The 17,399-nt window shown below is 43.8% G+C and overlaps 3 protein-coding genes and 1 pseudogene across 3 annotated transcripts; 3 read left to right on the top strand and 1 right to left on the bottom strand.

The window, feature by feature from the left end:
* The first annotated feature begins 464 nt into the window (after positions 1-464).
* LOC109127364 (uncharacterized) lies at positions 465-2,938 on the top strand. The gene is made up of 6 exons (XM_019231979.1): positions 465-532; positions 623-1,269; positions 1,366-1,518; positions 1,578-1,646; positions 1,765-2,291; positions 2,396-2,938. The coding sequence occupies exons 1-6, from the start codon at positions 465-467 to the stop codon at positions 2,936-2,938; spliced, it is 2,007 nt and encodes a 668-aa protein (XP_019087524.1).
* A 4,417-nt stretch (positions 2,939-7,355) lies between these two features.
* Positions 7,356-8,870, bottom strand: LOC104728431 (uncharacterized). Its single transcript, XM_087472710.1, has 2 exons — positions 8,003-8,870; positions 7,356-7,846 (listed from the first exon to the last, which is right to left on the bottom strand). Exons 1-2 carry the CDS (start codon positions 8,868-8,870, stop codon positions 7,356-7,358), a joined length of 1,359 nt encoding a protein of 452 aa, XP_087328836.1.
* A 1,481-nt stretch (positions 8,871-10,351) lies between these two features.
* LOC104728430 (F-box/kelch-repeat protein At3g27150 pseudogene) lies at positions 10,352-10,876 on the top strand (annotated as a pseudogene).
* Positions 10,877-15,504: 4,628 nt separating this feature from the next.
* Positions 15,505-16,856, top strand: LOC104728429 (uncharacterized). The gene is made up of 3 exons (XM_087472709.1): positions 15,505-15,592; positions 15,634-15,804; positions 15,853-16,856. Exons 1-3 carry the CDS (start codon positions 15,505-15,507, stop codon positions 16,854-16,856), a joined length of 1,263 nt encoding a protein of 420 aa, XP_087328835.1.
* Positions 16,857-17,399: the final 543 nt, after the last annotated feature.

Raw genomic sequence — 17,399 nt, 5'->3', positions numbered from 1 at the left:
GGACCGCTCGAGACGCGATGATGGCGTGTAGTGGGCGTACGACAGAGAGAATATGTTGACGGCGCACTTCGTGAGGCGGTGGTGCGGTGGGCTGCGGCGAGACGGAATACTTGGTGGCGAGATTGACACGGGGCGTGCTGATTTTGATACGAGGCGTGCTGGTTTTGATAAGAGGCGTGCTGGTTCCTTGGGCGAAGTAGCGAAGAGATGAGCTCCGAGACTCTCGGTGGAGAGGTGGAGGTTCTTGTTGATGCGTAGGCGAGATTGATGATGGTCTGGCGAGATGGGGTGGCGAGCTCGCACATGTGTCTATCGGGTGCATTCACGTGATATGTGCCGAGCTCAAAGTTTGACCGATTGGTGAGATAGTGGTCTCGCAGGCGAGATTGAGTTAGATCGTGTTGGCGAGGTGAGGAGGAGCTCGCGGGTGTCTTAGCGAGGTGAAACGGGATGTCGTGCGCAGTATGCAGAGCGTAGTACACAGTACGCAGGATGCAGGACGCAGTGCGCGTTACGCATTACGCATTGCGCGGTACGCGGTACGCAGTTCATTTGGTTGTGCTCGTTCTATCTGGAATCTATTGCTCCCATACTGATCGGTTGTTTGGTTGTTTTTTGCAAGGTCCTGCGCTATGGTTCCTGGAGGTGATGTCTTTGGAGATGTTCCGGAGAAGCTTGGGGACGATCAGTATCGCGCGTTTGAGAGTGGCCTCGACGAAATTAGAGCGGACAATCCTTCATGGGGAGGTGTTGTGACTGATCTCGCGGATTTGACGGAAGAAGATGTTCGGGAGCTCGAAGTGATGTTCCCTACGGATACTCTGGCCCTTAGTTTGATTCCCTTTCCTTCAAGTCAGTGTTGTGAGAAGGTGCTCGCTCACGAAGAACGTACTTGCTCGGAACGTGCTCCTAGGTCTTTCGTCGTTGGCTTGCCTGTAGGTAACAGAGTTCCAAGACGCCGCAGAGATCGTATGAGAGAACGCATCCCCCACGATACTGGAAGTTCCCTATGCGACAAGAGGTATATACCCTGCATTACTGGCCTCTTCGGAACGCCTGACGATCTCCAGGTTACGCTACCGAACGCTGATGAACGGCCGTGGGATTGCCCAGCAGGTTACCTTTGCGTTTACGTTGACTATTTAACCGACTGCGGCCTTTGGTGTCCCATCCCAGAATTTCTAACGAGTTACTGTGCGCGACGGAAGATTGCATTTTCGCAGTTGTCGATCTCGTCTATCCGTAATGCAGTTGGGCTTACAATAATGGGCAAGTATATGGACATCGAGATGAGTGCCGACCTCTTCGAGCTGCTCACTCGATTTACGCACGACAGTTCAGGGTTATGATGTGCTTGCTGTGCAGCCGGTCTCACGATCGTGAGCGGCCAGAAGAGTCATATTCACGATTGGCGAAGACGATTCTTCTACGTAGAAATAAATGATGCCTCGATCGAGGATCCCGACACGATCTGCCCTCCCAATTGGAACTTCGCCCCGGTAGCCGTGGCTGGGTTGGGTTCTTATCATTTTGTTTTTCTTGACTTTGTTTTCTGATTATACGTTCTACTTTCGCAGGAAAAAAGTCGTCATTTTCGGCTGCGTGCGACTTGGGAACTGTTGACAAAGCTGCTTCCTTTATTTCGTGTAAGACTTTGTGGTGGCCGGACGTTATTTCTCATCTCAAGACTTGTAGGTTTTGCTGGCTTTTCTTCGTCCTCTAAACTTTTGTGCTTTCATATCTAAGGCTCTTTTTCTTTTACAGGTTCGCGAACCGGATTGCAAATGGGAGACTGTCCGATGACGTTCTATGCTGATTTGTTCGATGCCGAGGATGCGCCAGCTATCGCGACCGACGTTGTTGTACCGAACGCCGAGACCGACGTGGAGATTGTTGCTGTGGAGGGCGAGGATGGCGAGTTGCCCGTTCCCAAGGGTGAGCCTAGTCGTAGATCTCGTTCCGCCGAGGTTGCTGGAACTCGTGCTGCGAAGATGCCTTCTTCGGTGTCTCATAAGAGTGCTCCAGCAGCTGGTGGTGGTGATCGTGCTCGGAAGAGGACGTCACGCTCGAGTCCTCGGAGTGATGCTGGAGGAAGTTCTAGGCGCCCTCATCGCATGGAGGATGGTCATGTGGGGATTGACCACTCCTTCTCCTTTCGCTATGACGTGAAGGACCAAGCGTTTACCGGCGATTCGAGTGCTTGCGCGGACCTCGCCAGCAAGATTCATGGTGATTTCGTCTTGCTTCCTACCCCTGGCAATCTGGCTTGTCCAACTACGTACGAGGAAGCCGTTCGTCGATAGTTTCAGGTTAGAACCCGATCTCTCAGCGGATAACTTTTTGATGTGGATTTTAGTTAGTCGTAATCGGACTATTATTTTTTTTGATCCCTTAGGCGTTGAGCTGGATGAATCGCCTCGCTGGAGATTACGAGGATAAGGTACGTGTTGCTAGGAGGGAAGCCTCACTCATTCAGGATGCGTTTGTTCAAGCTGAACGGTCGAGCAAGGAGAATGCAACACTCGTCAAGGAGCTGATGGCCTCCCTCAAGCAATCCCAACGGAAGCTGACTACCGAGTCGGAGCGACTTAGGAAGGCGAGGGACGAGCGCGGGGAGCGGGAGCGTGCTAAGGCTGCTGTTGTGATTGGGATGCATTGCAAGCTTATTGACCTCCTGAGGAGGCACGTGATTGCGTCACGCGAGAAACAGTCTGACTTGCTCCTTCTTAGCCAAGTGACGGGGACTAGACAATGTCTTGAGAAATTGATCAAGAGGGGCATTGCTATTCCCGAAGATAGGATGTTGCGTCTTGCTGCTAGCGAGGAGGAGTTCCGGACGAAAGTGAACCAAGTTGCAGTGCCTCCGCTCTTCGATAGTGATCTCGAGCCATTCCCGGAATCTGCTGATGGAGGTGGCGATGATGCTGCAAACGAGTGATATGTCCTCGTCTTTATTGCTTTTTGTTATTGCTTTTGGATTTTTCTTCTGTTATTGCGAACTCAACTGTTGATTGCTTTTGCATTTCTTTTTCGGATATTTGCAACCTTTTTGCTTTTGCTTCATAAACTTGGTTATTTGCTTCCTACTACGCGAATGTCGATTATTGCCGATTTTTTAGTTTTCTTCATCATGATGAAGTTTCTTCTGAATGATTGCACAAAGTTTGATTATTGCGTACAATAGAGATGCGATGTTTTGGTTTATTATAGGGCATATTTTGCAGTGCAGGACGTCTCCTGGCTTACCCTGGATATGTTGTTCCCCGAAACGTCTCGAGTAGACAAGACGGACTTGTCGTACTAGTTTAGGTGTGGTACGCGTGACCGGCTTACCCTGTGGGTGCTGCAGGAATTGCGGGTGTGTGAGTCGGGGTCTCGGCTTACTCATTCCGGTTCCTACTAGCTATGCGAGTCTGGGCTCGGCTTAAAATGTCCTACCGAAGTAAGGACGTGGGTTATTTCACCACTGCACCCATGCGAAGCGCGTTTTAGAGCTGTGCGCCTGGCCAGGACGTCAGAATGAGAGTCGATAGATTGCTCAAAACCGTTTCATTGTGAAACTTTTTTATTTTTTATTATTTTTTTTAAGTTATAGTTGAACCTCGTGAAAGGCTGCCTACGTACCCTCGAAAGGGATCAAACCATTCGTAGTTCGGATTACACGAGCGCTTTTTTTTTTTTTTTTAACTAATGATAGTAGCGCTTCAGGTTGGCGGAATTCCACGATCTTGGGACTGGGGTGCCATTCATCTCGAGTAGCTGGTAGACACCGGGTTTGACGATCTTGGAGATTAAGTACGGACCCTCCCAATGAGCGCCGAGTTTTCCAGCGTTCTTCTCCTTCGTATTCTCTTAGACTTTGCGGAGGACGAGGTCGCCCTCAGCGAAGTAGCGAGACTTTACTTTCTTATTATAGAACTTTACGGCAGCTTGTTGGTAGTTCTGGATGCGGAGTATAGCTTGGTCGCGTTCTTCCTCAACGAACAGGAGTCTGTCACATAACATTTTGTTGTTCAAGTCAGAGTTATGAACAAGCATGGAACGTCAGAGCGTGGGGATTCCTACTTTGGCTGGTGCGAATGCCTCCATGCCGTAGACGAGAGAGAATGGTGTTCGTCCAGTAGATGTGCGCGAGGAAGTTCGATGAGACCATAGGACGCCGTCGGGTTCGTCAGCCCATAGACCTTTCTTTGCGTCGAGGCGTTTCTTAATTCCAGCGAGAAATGTCTTGTTGGTTGCCTCTGCCTGTCCATTGCCCTGCGGGTATCGTGGGGTTGACTTGCTAAGACGTATCCGCCAGCTAGCGCATAATCCTTCGAACTGAAGCGAGATGAATTGGGGGCCGTTGTCGCAAACGATCTCGTATGGGAGCCCATGCCTGCAGATGATATTTTTCCAAACAAAGTTCTGGACTTCATTAGCTTCGAACGAGACATATGATTCTGCTTCGACCCACTTGGTAAAGTAGTCCGTCATTATGAGGAGATACTTCTTTTGATTTGACAGAGTTAACGGACCGACGATATCCATCGCCCATCGCATGAAGGGGTAAGGTGGGGATGTTGTTTGCAGAAGCTCTTACGGAGAGTGGATGAATGTTGCGTGACGCTGACACTTTTCGCACTTGGCTGCAAAGGCGGTGCAATCGGCGACCATGGTTGGCCAGAAATGTCTGTTACGGCGGATTCAAAGTGCTAGAGAACGACCTCTAGAGTGGTTTCCGACGGCGCCTTCGTGAACTTCTCGCATGATGTCATTGATGTCCTTCGTATTAACGCAGATGAGAAGAGCGCCATTGGCATCCCAACGAAACAAACTGCCATCCAACATTATGTAGTGTGCACTTTTAACTCGAAGACGCCGTGCTTCCCACTTGTCTTTTGGCATAATTCCGTCCGCGATATACGTTATAATCTCGGTTTCCCAGTCATCGTGCGAAGGAGGAGTGGGTGCTGGTGAGTGCGTAGCTGGAATGTTTGGCGTTGTGGAATCCGTTAAGGGAGATCTTGTGATTGCTAAGACGTTGTTTGGTTCTACTGAGTGTGTGGCGTCGAGGAATGCAGCTGGAGCGGGAGACAAAAGGTTGACTTTGATGCTTGATTGATCGATGCTTTCTACAGGTATCACTCGGCGGAGAACAGGGTCTGATGTGGAAGCGAGCGTCGCAAGTGCATCAGCTGGGGCATTATCACTTCGAGGGATTTTGACGAACTCAAAGAATTCAAACTTTTGGGACAAGTCACGGACGACTTTGAGGTAGGCATCCATGCGCGCGTGTCTTGTTGCATTATCGCCACTGAATTGACGCGTTACCAGCTGAGAATCGCAATAAGCTTGGATCTTCTTAACACCGATTCCGTGTGTGAGACGCAGTCCAGCGATTAGTGCTTCATACTCTGCGTCGCTGTTTGAGGCAGAGAAAGCAAGACGGAAGGATTGCTCCAGAATTTTGCCTGTCGGCGATGTTAGGCGTACGCCTGCTCCTGAGCCCATCTTTGATGAAGCGCCATCAACATGAAGCGACCATATTTCTGGTGGAGGAGTGTCAGTTTCGAGTTCAGGAGGGAGTTCAACGAGAAAGTCTGCGAGAACTTGTGATTTAGCGCAAGTGCAATTTTTGTACTCTATGTCGTACTCGCTCAATTCTACGACCCATTTCGCAAGACGTCCCGATTGGCTAGGGCTATGGAGAATTGTCCGTAGAGGCTGATTTGTCAAGACTTCAATGGTGTGAGATTGGAAGTAGGGGCAGAGCTTTCGAGCAGAAATTACGACTGCGTATGCGAGCTTCTCGAGAGTCGGATATCGGAGTTCGGAAGCATCAAGGGTCTTGCTCACATAAAAGATAGGATGCTACTCTCCGCGATCTTCTCTGACAAGCACGCCACTTACAGCCGAACTGGAGATGACGATGTAAAGATACAGAGTTTCTCCTTGTTCCGGTTTAGCAAGCACTGGTGGAGATGAGAGATAGTCTTTTAATTCCCTGAATGCTGATTCGCATTTTTCGTCCCATTCAAAACGTTTGTTTCCGCGAAGGAGCTGGTAAAATGGTAAGCACTTGTCCGTTGAGCGAGAGATGAATCGATTCAGTGCGGCATTACGCCCAGTTAGGCGTTGTACCTCACGAGTGTTCCTTGGAGATGGAAGGTTGATGATTGCCGAAATCTGCTTCGGATTTGCTTCTTTACCGCGCTTTGTAACGAGGTATCCTAGGAATTCGCCGGAAGTGACCCCAAACGTGCATTTCGCCGGGTTCAGTTTCATGCTGTACTTGTTGAGAATCTCAAAACATTGTTTCAGGTGTGAAACGTGGTCCGCAGCGTGAGCCGACTTGACAAGCATGTCATCAATGTAAACTTCCATTGTCCGCCCAAGTTGACTTGCAAACATCCGATTTACCAAACGCTGATACGTTGTTCCCGCGTTTTTCAGCCCGAAGGGCATGACTCTGTAACAAAAAGTGCCTTTTTCGGTAATGAATGATGTCTTTTCGCGGTCGTCTTTGTGCATCATTATTTGGTTGTATCCCGAGAATGCATCCATGAAAGATAACAGTTCGTTTCCAGCTGTAGCTTCGACTAGCTGATCAATGCGCGGAAGAGGAAAACTGTCTTTCGGGCAAGCTTTGTTGAGGCCTGTGAAGTCGACGCAAACTCTCCACGCACCGTTCTTCTTCTTAACCACGTCCGGGTTGCTCAGCCAATCTGGATAGCTAACTTCAGTAATTGATCCTGCATCAAGTAGTTTTCGTACCTCGTCATTTACTGCGGTTGTACGTTCTGCTCCAAGCTTTCGACGCTTTTGCTTGACGGGCTTGTAAGTCGGATCAACGTTGAGTTCGTGGATGGTAACGCTGGGGTCGATTCCGGTCATGTGATCTATCGACCAGGCAAATGTGGTCGCGTTTTAATGTAGGAACTTAACGAGCTCGTCCCTCTGGGCTATTGGTAGCTCGGCGCCTATCCCGACGCAACGCTTGGGATCAGACAGATTGATGTTGACTTGAATCACAGATTCTTCCGAAGGTGGTGTGCGTGGGTCTCGTGGTGGTGCTGATTCGGCAATCACGAAAGCTCTCGCGTTTCGCATCTTCTTCTCGATGATGAAACAAGTTCGTGCCATTAGAGGATCTCCGCGCAGCGTATAGATTCCGTACGCGTTTGGGAACTTGACACATTGGTGGTAGGTAGAAGCCACGACGCGCATCTTGTGAAGCCACGGTGTTCCCAGATGGACGTTGTAGACGATGGGTTTGTCTACAATTGCGAAGTTGAAGCAGTGCATCGTACCGCCAACATAGATTGGAAGCGTGATAGTTCCAACAGTCATTATAGTGTCTCCGTCGAATCCCGTCAAAGGATGCGTGTCACGTGTTGTGTTACATAGATCAATCCATCTGGATTAGCACATCTTTTGAATATCACATTAACCGAGCTTCCGGTGTTAATGAGAATTCTCGTTACTGAGCTTTCTCCAATTATCATTTCTACGACAAGGGGGTCGTTGTTGGGACTCGCGTTAAGTGCGTCTTCTTCAGTAAACATAATTGGATCGGAGGATGTTTTGAACATGTTGGTGTGGGAGGGAAAGTTGCGCTTTACTTCTGTTTCGCGACAGTAGGCTTGGATCGACCGTACAGAGTCGCGGCACGTTGACAAGCCGCCCATGATCATGTTGATCCTTCGGCGAGGTGCTGGTGGTTCATCGTGTTCTTCCACATCATGGTTTTGTTTCGGGGGAGGAGGCAGGCGAGCGATTTCTCGTGCTCGGTCATTTTGAGCTCGTGCTCGGTCATTCTGTAATGCTGCTTCCTCTGCACGCTGCCTTTCGTGTTGTTGCTGATCTGCCAAACAATACGGATTGTCCTTATGCGTGTTAACCTTCGTTCGTTCTCATTCTACATCAATGTCGCCTCTCTTGTACTTGTGGAGGAGGAGGTATTGAAGTGTTTTGCAATCCTCCGTAGAATGTCCTCCAAATTAGTGGAATTTGCAATAACCGCGTTTGCCCTTGTAGGTATGACCATCAGTTTCACGATCGTACTTGTTCCAACGTTTGCCTTGCTGGTGCTCGTTGCCTTCGATAGCGAACATCGTTGCCTTCCTTCCTTTTTCGCCTTTGGCGTAGTCTCTGGTGTAATGCTGGCGTGGCTCGTAGTATTCTTCTACGGCCTTGTTTTTCGAACTTGGAATTTTTTCGGGAATTTTTGGTTGGTCGGGGTTCCTTTCATCCTCCTCAACTTGGATGTACCGATTAGCACGCGTAAGTACTTCGCCTAAGCTTGTGACGGAGAGGATTGTTAAGTCGTCTTTGAATCTGGTGCCACGAGCGAGTGCTTTTTTCAACGCACCGATGGCGGACTTGTCGCTTATAGCGAGTTGGGATACGACACCTTTAAATCTTTCCATGAAAGTCCGTAATGACTCGTTAGGCTTTTGATACATTCTCCACAAGTCAGCATTTGACGCGGGCGCACGCATGAAGCATTGGTGATGCTGGAGGAAAGCGGTTGTCAGTGCTTCATAGCCATCGATCGAATTAGCCTTCAGCCTTGAGAACCAGTTCAATGCTTCGCCAGTCAAGCTCTCGACGAACAACTGACAACTTCCCGCGTGCTCCTCTTCTGGTGAGAAGTACGAACTGCCGATGTGAATGGACATCGATTTCAGGAAGACCGTGGGATCTCCCTTTCCGTCATACGGTATTGGCTTGTTCTTGCTGGTGTCAGGATTGCGTCTAACTCTGACACCTGAAACCCTTGAGGTGAATTGCGAACGTCGTGCTTCTGCCAGAACGGTCTCCAGCTCCGGTGTCGCGCTTGTTACACGATGCATCTGAGACGTAATCTTCTTCAGCTGGGCTTGCATCTACTGAAGTTCTTGCTTGAGGGCGCGATTCTCTGCATTCTCTGGTTGACTTAGCTCAACATGTCGATCCATGAGCATCTGATCAGCCTGAAAGTGTACTCGCGGCCTGACTGATAGTAACGCCTTTTCGCGCACGACTGGGAGTAGCGGCTACGTGGTTGGTTGGAGTAGTGTCGTTGGCTGCACGATCAGGCGGAGTAGTGCCGTTGGTTACGCCGTTAGTCTGGGCGACGCGCGTAGCGCCTACGGCTTCGCGGTCAGCTGGATGGTCGCCTACGGCTGCACGTTCTGGAGGGATAGCGCCATTGGCTAGGCCATTGGTTGGAGCGACGCGCGTAGCGCCTACGTCTTCGCGGTCGGTTGGATTGACGCCTTGGTTCGTTCTCGAACGGGTGCGGCCCCATATGGTTGGCCTAGGAGACTCCACGCGAGCTGCGGAAGATCGGGACGTAGAGGACTCGACGCCTTCGTTGCTGGAAAGATCGGTGTGAGACATGCTTATGGTTTTCCAAAAACGCCTTAGTCTTCAAATTCTTGTCGTCAAAGAAAGGATTCCATCTGGCCCCACGGTGGGCGCCAAATTGTTGATGTACGAAACCGACAATATTAATAATACGAATCATAATGGGAATAAATCGGAGCTGGTCCTTTTATTAACGTTGAATTGAAGTGAGGGTTTACGGAAAATGACAATCAAGGAGCCAAACGCAGTTAATACGAAAATAATTGTTTTTCTCTCTCTAATTGCCCAAAAAGTGGATCCCTTTCTCTGACAACGACCTTTGGTATTTATAGTGGATCATTGTCCTAGGGTTTCTTCTGTCCTTCTATAAAATGACGATTTTACCCCTGCGGCCAGATGGGCCAAATCCAAAACCTCAGACCCAAAATTTCATAGAATCTTCTGTTTGGGCTTCTATAAATGTTGGGGCAAAATCGAAAAAAACTTTGTGATTCTTCTCCAAACAAATCACGAAACCAAAAAAATATGAAAGCAACAGATGGCTTAATGGGCCTATGGGCTTATTGCTAATGTTAGCCCAGTAAACATTACAAATGTAACAAGAACACAAATACTTTTTTTTTTTTCCGAAACAGAACATAAAATACTTTATTGATGATAAAACCAAACAAACGTTTACGTCCAAACCACCCAAGACGTTAACCAAGAAAAGAGAAATCAAAATGGAGACAACTTTTTGGTTTAAAAAAAACTCTAAGCAAACATTACACAACAATTACGAATGAAATGGTCGAACTGAAGATTGCCATAGTTGGTATTTAGCTCTTCCCAAACTAGCTCCTCCACGTCTGGAGACGGACGACGGCACGTGAAAGCTCTCATTGTCGCACACAAAAACACCTAAAAACCATGATATATCACTGGTGGTCTAAAAGTAAATGGATTTCCGAATCCCGAGGTTTTGAGAAGCGTGGAGAGATACAATGCTCAGACCAAAACCTGGTCAACGATTCCGGAAATGCATAAGAGAAGAAAATTCAGCTCAGGATGTTTCTTGCGCGGCAAGTTTTATGTGATCGGCGGTAGAAATGAGTATAATGAACACCTAACTTGTGGAGAACGCTACGATGAGGAGACAAATTCTTGGACGCTCATCCCAGACATGCTTGGAAGCATGACGTTCATGCCTTCCCAGTCGCCGCCCCTCATCGCAGTGGCCAACAACAACCTTTACTCGCTTGAAGCATACTCAAACGAGTTGAGGGTTTATGATGTAAATGCAAACAGTTGGAAGAAACTTGGTGTTGCACCTGTGATATCAAATGTGGGCTTCGGTTGGGGCGTGGCGTTTAAGTCAATTGGAAATAGGCTTTTGTTGATTGGAAACTCGTCTCCTCATTCTTCGTGTGCGACAATGAGAGCTTTCACGTGTCGTCGTCCGTCTCCAGACGTGGAGGAGCTAGTTTGGGAAGAGCTAAATACCAACTATGGCAATGTTCAGTTCGACCATTTCATTCGTAATTGTTGTGTAATGTTTGCTTAGAGTTTTTTTTAAAACAAAAAGTTGTCTGCATTTCGATTTCTCTTTTCTTGGTTTATGTCTTGGGTGATTTGGACGTAAACGTTTGTTTGGTTTTATCATCAATAAAGTCTTTATGTATACCTTGCTTCATTTCAAACGTAGTAGTGCTACTTTTCATGTGTTGCAGTTTTAGTAAGAGGGATGTGTTTTGAGGTAAAAATGTTGGTGATTAGCTTTGCATTCTTTGCCACTGGTGTTAATCATTCTTGATCCACGTGAGATCTAAACAGATGCAAGTTTCATCTACGTTTGATCTTATTCAGTTTTTTTTTGTAGAGGCTTTAAGCTTTTCCAAGTAACTTGTATCTGCACCGCATTTGATATTTGAGTACGTTAGAACATTGGGATCCTTTATTCTGAATCAGAGGATATTGATATCTGTTCTAGGAACTTCTCTGTGCCCTAGACTTTGCACCTGTATCCTAGCCAACGCATGTTGCAGCACAGTACGGCCAGACTGCTTTTTTTTTTTTCTGTCACATTGTCTCAAAGTGTATTGCCGATCCTGATAATGATGGAAGAGGGATCCCTTGCACAAGGTTGCCATAAAGTGGAACTCATGTTTGCCTGCTTGTGTTACTTCATTTATGTGCCTTATATCTTTTCTTATACGGTTTTAAAATTGCGTACTTTTGTGGAAAATGGATAGTTTATTTTGTTTCCATTTAAGATGTACATTTTGTCACTGAAATTGGTAACTAATAATAGATAAATTTTGCGTAGATGCCATTTCGAAGCTGGGAGAGGCGGTGTTAATCAATCCAAAGAAGCACAATGCGCTGTTCAGGAGGAGATTTCTAAGAAATGGACACGATGATCAATTTAGAAGTTAAAGAGCTAACGGTAAGCGGTTAATATTGACTTGCATGGCTCAAGCCTCAAGTTACTTGATCTGCTTTGCAAATACTTAAGAGAAAAATTGTATGGAATAATTGCATTTTGTATACCTTTATTTGGCATTGAATGCAATAGTAGATTCCATATTCGATATTTGAGAAATATAACCACTAAGGGTACTGAAATCACAGTTGACTCCCTTACGACCAAACAAAAAACCACAAGCCGAAATGACAGATGTAACCCGGAGGAAGTCTGCAATAGATTTCTTTAAGGTAGATTACAAATTAACGTCGACTAGAAGACATAACAATTGGTCTACTCCTTAATTATAGTTTAAATTTTAATTAACCTATTGACCAAATAATAACCACATAGACTTCATGCATTGGAATAAAATAAATTTACCTATAAAAGAGTCAAATTAAGGGAGGAAAGGCTGATTAGGTTAAAATTATATGATTTAGGGTTTTGCTTAAGTAGACTTCTCTGTGGACTATTCGTGGTTACTTTGTTATGTCATAATATTAATACCAATAATTTAACCAAACCGATAGCTGAACTTAACCGAATGCGTACCGATTCCTTGTTTTTAACCTAACTGGATAATTTAACGATATATATACTTCTTTCTGTAGGTCAAACCTAGTTTTTACGTGATCTCTCTCTCTCCAAAATTTCTCTCTAAAAAATTCTGATATTGTTGTTCTTGGAAATTCAGATTGTATTCTCATCATTTCTCTTCTTCAAATCTCAAGAACATCTCAGTTACGTATTTCTTGGTTTATCGTCGGCAATTTGCTTTTGTAACGCTGTAGCTATTTTTGTTCGTAAATATATATGTTCTCATCGTTTTTGTTCATTTTGCACACAAATATGGGGTTACACAGCTACACTCAGCCATCTTCTAATTCTTTGCAAGTATGAAGTGAAGGTCCACCCGAAGTCGTTAGATAGTCGCCAAAAATAACGACTACATATGTAGTCACCAACTGTAGTCGTAAAAACCATGTTTTCTTGTAGTGTTATCCCTTTGCTTGCAAAATGATTGTGTAAATGACTGAGAAATCCACTACGGACGTCTGGTCCATGGAAACTCGAAAAGACATGGTATTTCTTAAAGTCAGGCGACGAAGAAGAAGCAGCAACCATGAGAGATAGAGTAAAAATGAGATTGACGAATAAGGTTTCACAACGGTATATTAAGGAAAATGAAAAGATAAATAAATTACAATTAAATTTGCACAGAAAGAGAAGCAAACATGTTTCCCCAGATTGACTTTATGATTTTGTATATAATTTTGCAAAGCTTGCCTACATGGAATATCATGATAGGTATATGACTTTTCTCATTCCAAAAAGTCAAAAACTAATTGAAGACAAAAGATTCATCATTTTATTTTCCACCTAAGCCGAAATCTAATTCATCATTCTAGCTCTAAACATTCAAACTCCAATTTCTAGAAACTCCATCTCCCACAATAATTAACTGTCTTTATCTCCCTCTTGAATTCAAATAACATCTTCACAAACCTTTCCATGTGTAGTTGTAATACAATTTGGGAGACTTTCAAAATTAGACCCCTAATTTGAGTCAATTGCAATGTTAGACTCCTCTTTTTCTCTCTCCAACATTTGCCACTTTCTCCCTATTAAATCCTTGTCCATTCATTGTATTCACAAAATTGCCATTATTTCTGATTTATTTGAATTTCTTGCGAAAATGTTTATTACATTCATATCATCATCTTCTTTTTTTATTTACGGTTGTGTCACCGCCATCAATTTTCCAACAACCATGAACAACCAAATTTGAAGCTCTTAAAGCTTTAACAACCTGAATTTGTAAGCTTAAATAACACCCAATGTTATGAGAACTTCATTTTCTTCCATCTTCTCTCTATTTTAATCCAAGAAAATTTGCAAGTGCATTTATCTTGTTATATGTCATGATTCTTGGATAGTGATTAAATTGGTGCTGGGTTTCTTCCGTGATGACTTAAGACGACGTCCTCGACTGTTTGACATTGCGAACAACCACCGTAAGGTTATTTTCCGGTAGATTTTGTGATTTTCCTTATGTTTTTGTCGAAATTAGACTTCATTTGTTAGTCCAACCGTCATAATATCATGTAAAGTCTACTATGTGGTTAGTTTTGCAATTTAAAATTTATCGAGTTTCGAGCCCGTAGACTAAAATTTCAGTCTCCTTTATTTCATTTGAAAACAAAAAAATATGGTTTAGACTGGATTATAATATTTCTAACGGATACTTCATTTGCAGTCTTCTAAGGTGTATTTTTGCAATTGACCAAATGCTTGACTTTTTAGTTAAGACTGTCAGATGAAGTCTTCGCAGGATAATAAAATAGTAGACTTCTACAGTGGTTATTTTTGAAGTTGACCAAAATATAAAAGCATTGACCGTAATATTATTTATATAAAATTAACTAGTTAACTGCAAAAGAAGTCTACTAGTTAAAAAAATAAAATATTGGTCAACCCCAAAAATGACCAGGACAGACTGCAAACGAAGTCAACATTCCTGGAGACTTCGTACGTAGTCTAATTGGCAAAATTCAAACTTGGTCAATTGCAATACTAACCACAACGAAGTTTAATTTTTCTAGTTGACGGATATATGAAGTCTACTTGTTAGTTAGAAGTCTACTACAAAGTCAATGGTTTGATCAATTGCAAAAATAACCAGTGTAGACTTTAGTCGAAGTTAACTTTTTGAAACTTTCAAAGACGTCTACTCTTTTATATGTTTTGAATTGCAAAACTGACCAAAATATTAACAAAGAAAGACAACAAAAGAAGTCAACTATCATAGTAGACTTCATACGGTGTCTGCTTTATTAAATTGTAATTGCAAAAATAAACCACACAAAATAGACTTCAAAGGAAGTATCTTAATAGAGGCTAGTTTATGTCTACAATGTTGACATCAACATGAAGTCCTCCAAATTTGAAAACCAATTTATTGCAAATTGGTGAATAATTTTAAAGATTTTCTTGTTGTATTCTTTGATATATGGTATGTACTTGCTTCTGTATCTTATTGACATGATTACGTATTATACATATGGAGAAATCAAGTTTTTAGTTTTCATAGGCAGTTAGGTTATTAAATTAGACTTATTTAGGAAGTCAAACTGTTGGAGTTATCTGTAATGTCTGTACAATTGAAATAGTCTTTAATTGGAAATTTATAAAGATTTTTTTTTGATTTTTTAGTGTGTATGTGTTATATCAGTTATGTACTTGCCTATGTATATTTTTACGATGATAATATATTATACTATTCAATTAATCATGTTTTTGCTTTTCTTAGGCTATTAGGGTTTAGGGTTTAGGGTTTAGGGTTTAGGATTTAGGGTTTAGGGTTTAGGGTATTTAACTTGCTGCTTACTCTTTCAGGTAAATGGCGCAAATACCTGTTTTTTTTTGGAGTATGGCTGAAGAGAAATGGGTCATGGCATTTTGACATGGATGGACGCAAAGGTGGGAGAATGTTTCTTTTGCAACACGATTGTACATACGCTGAGCTTGTTGAAATGGCTGTAGAAGATTATCTGATTGACAAAGAAACAGAGATGGTTCAGTTATCGTATCCCTTAACAGAGATGATGCTTCAGCAATTGCCCCAAGATACCCCTCCTGTCTATGTCACAAATGATAGATCAGTTCAGAACTTGATAGATTTTAGTAGTAGGAATGTTGTTCGCCTTTGCGTCTCTACGTAATGCATGGATGGACATCCGGTTATGTTAAACAACTCTCGTTCTGTTGACGATGGAGAGCCAACAAATGAATTTGGTAACGATATAGATCCAGGTCAATATCGACTCTCGTTCTGTTGACGATGGAGTGTGCAGATGAATGTGCAGAAGAATGTCATGAAACTGATCATACAGATGAGAAGCCGAAAGATGTTGATGACATGGATTTCGATTACAATGAATACGGGAAATTTAAAGATGAAGATGACGATGGAGATGGAGATGACCTGGGATTAGATGCTGAAGAAGGGCAACCCTTTTTGGGTGGTATTCATGAACAGTTAAATAATCCTTGGATAGACTAACTGAAAGTAGGTCAATGCTTTGCATGCAAAACTGACGTCATAACTGAGGTGCATTTGACCGCGATTATGTTAAAATTCTCTTTCAAAATTAAGAAGTCCACAATGTCTCAGTTGGTGGTAATATGCTCTGTGCCAGGATGCACTTGGAGGGTCGTAGCCACTGTGAAGAATGATCCAAACACTTTTTGGGTCACCAAATATCTGAACGTGCATACATGTTCTATTGTGGACCGCGTAGCTAACCGTAAGCGTTGCACCTCAAAATATATTGGGAGGCTTTTCATCGACCAGGTAGGAATAGTAGATGGTGTTGTCCCACAAAATATCGAAGATTCAATGAGGACAATGTTCGGCATGACTTTGGATTACACCACTTCGTACAAGGCTTTACAGTATGCACAAGAATATGTGAGAGGAAGCACAGATGACGGATATGCGAAGTTGCCTTATTGTCTTTGGAAAATAGAGCAGTCAAACCCGGGAAGTGTCGTTGACCTTGTTGTTGATGACGAGCATAGATTTAAGTACCTTTTCATATCTTTCAATGCTTCAATATGTGGTTTCAATTACGTTAGGCGAGTTATTGTGGTTGATGGGATCTATCTCACTGGCAAGTATGAAGGTGTACTGTTAATAGCTTGCGCACAAGATGGTAACTTTCAGATATTTCCGTTGGCTTTTGGAATTGTCGACTCGGAGTGTGATGCTTCATGGGATTGGTTTTTCACCAAATTAAGTGAGTGTATCTCGGATGAATATCCTTTGGTAGTAGTTTCGGATAGGCATAGTTCAATAGCTAAAGCATGTCGCAATGATATCCCATGGGCAACACGAGGGATATGTTATTACCATCTTCAACAAAACATAATTTCTAATTTCAATGGGAATCAACTGATGTACTTGGTGAAAGGGGCAGCATATGCACATACGCATGATGATTACAACCGCTCTTGGTTTATCGTTGGAGATTTGCTTTTGGTGAAAGAGATTTACTGCTCTAGACAAGGTGTTTAGCTCCAGACAATCTAACGATAAACCAAGAGCGGTTGTAATCATCATGCGTATGTGCATATGTTGCCCCTTTCACCAAGTACATCAGTTGATTCCCATTGAAATTAGAAATTATGTTTTGTTGAAGATGGTAATAACATATCCCTCGTGTTGCCCATGGGATAACATTGCGACATGCTTTAGCTATTGAATTTTGCCTATCCGAAACTACTACCAAAGGATATTCATCCGAGATACACTCACTTAATTTGGTGAAAAACCAATCCCATGAAGCATCACACTCCGAGTCGACAATTCCAAAAGCCAACGGAAATATCTGAAAGTTACCATCCTGTGCGCAAGCGATTAACAGTACACCTTCATACTTGCCAGTGAGATGGGTCCCATCAACCACAATAACTCGCTTAACGTAATTGAAACCACAGATTGAAGCATCGAAAGATATGAAAAGGTACTTAAACCTATGCTCGTCATCAACAACAAGGTCAATGACACTTCCCGGGTTTGACTGCTCTATTTTCCAAAGACAATAAGGCAAGTTCGCAT

This window comes from Camelina sativa, chromosome 11, assembly GCF_030686135.1.
Source record: "Camelina sativa cultivar CO46 ecotype springtype chromosome 11, ASM3068613v1".
In the NCBI taxonomy this organism is placed as follows: Eukaryota; Viridiplantae; Streptophyta; class Magnoliopsida; order Brassicales; family Brassicaceae; genus Camelina; species Camelina sativa.
This window is presented reverse-complemented; position numbering and strand designations above follow the sequence as displayed.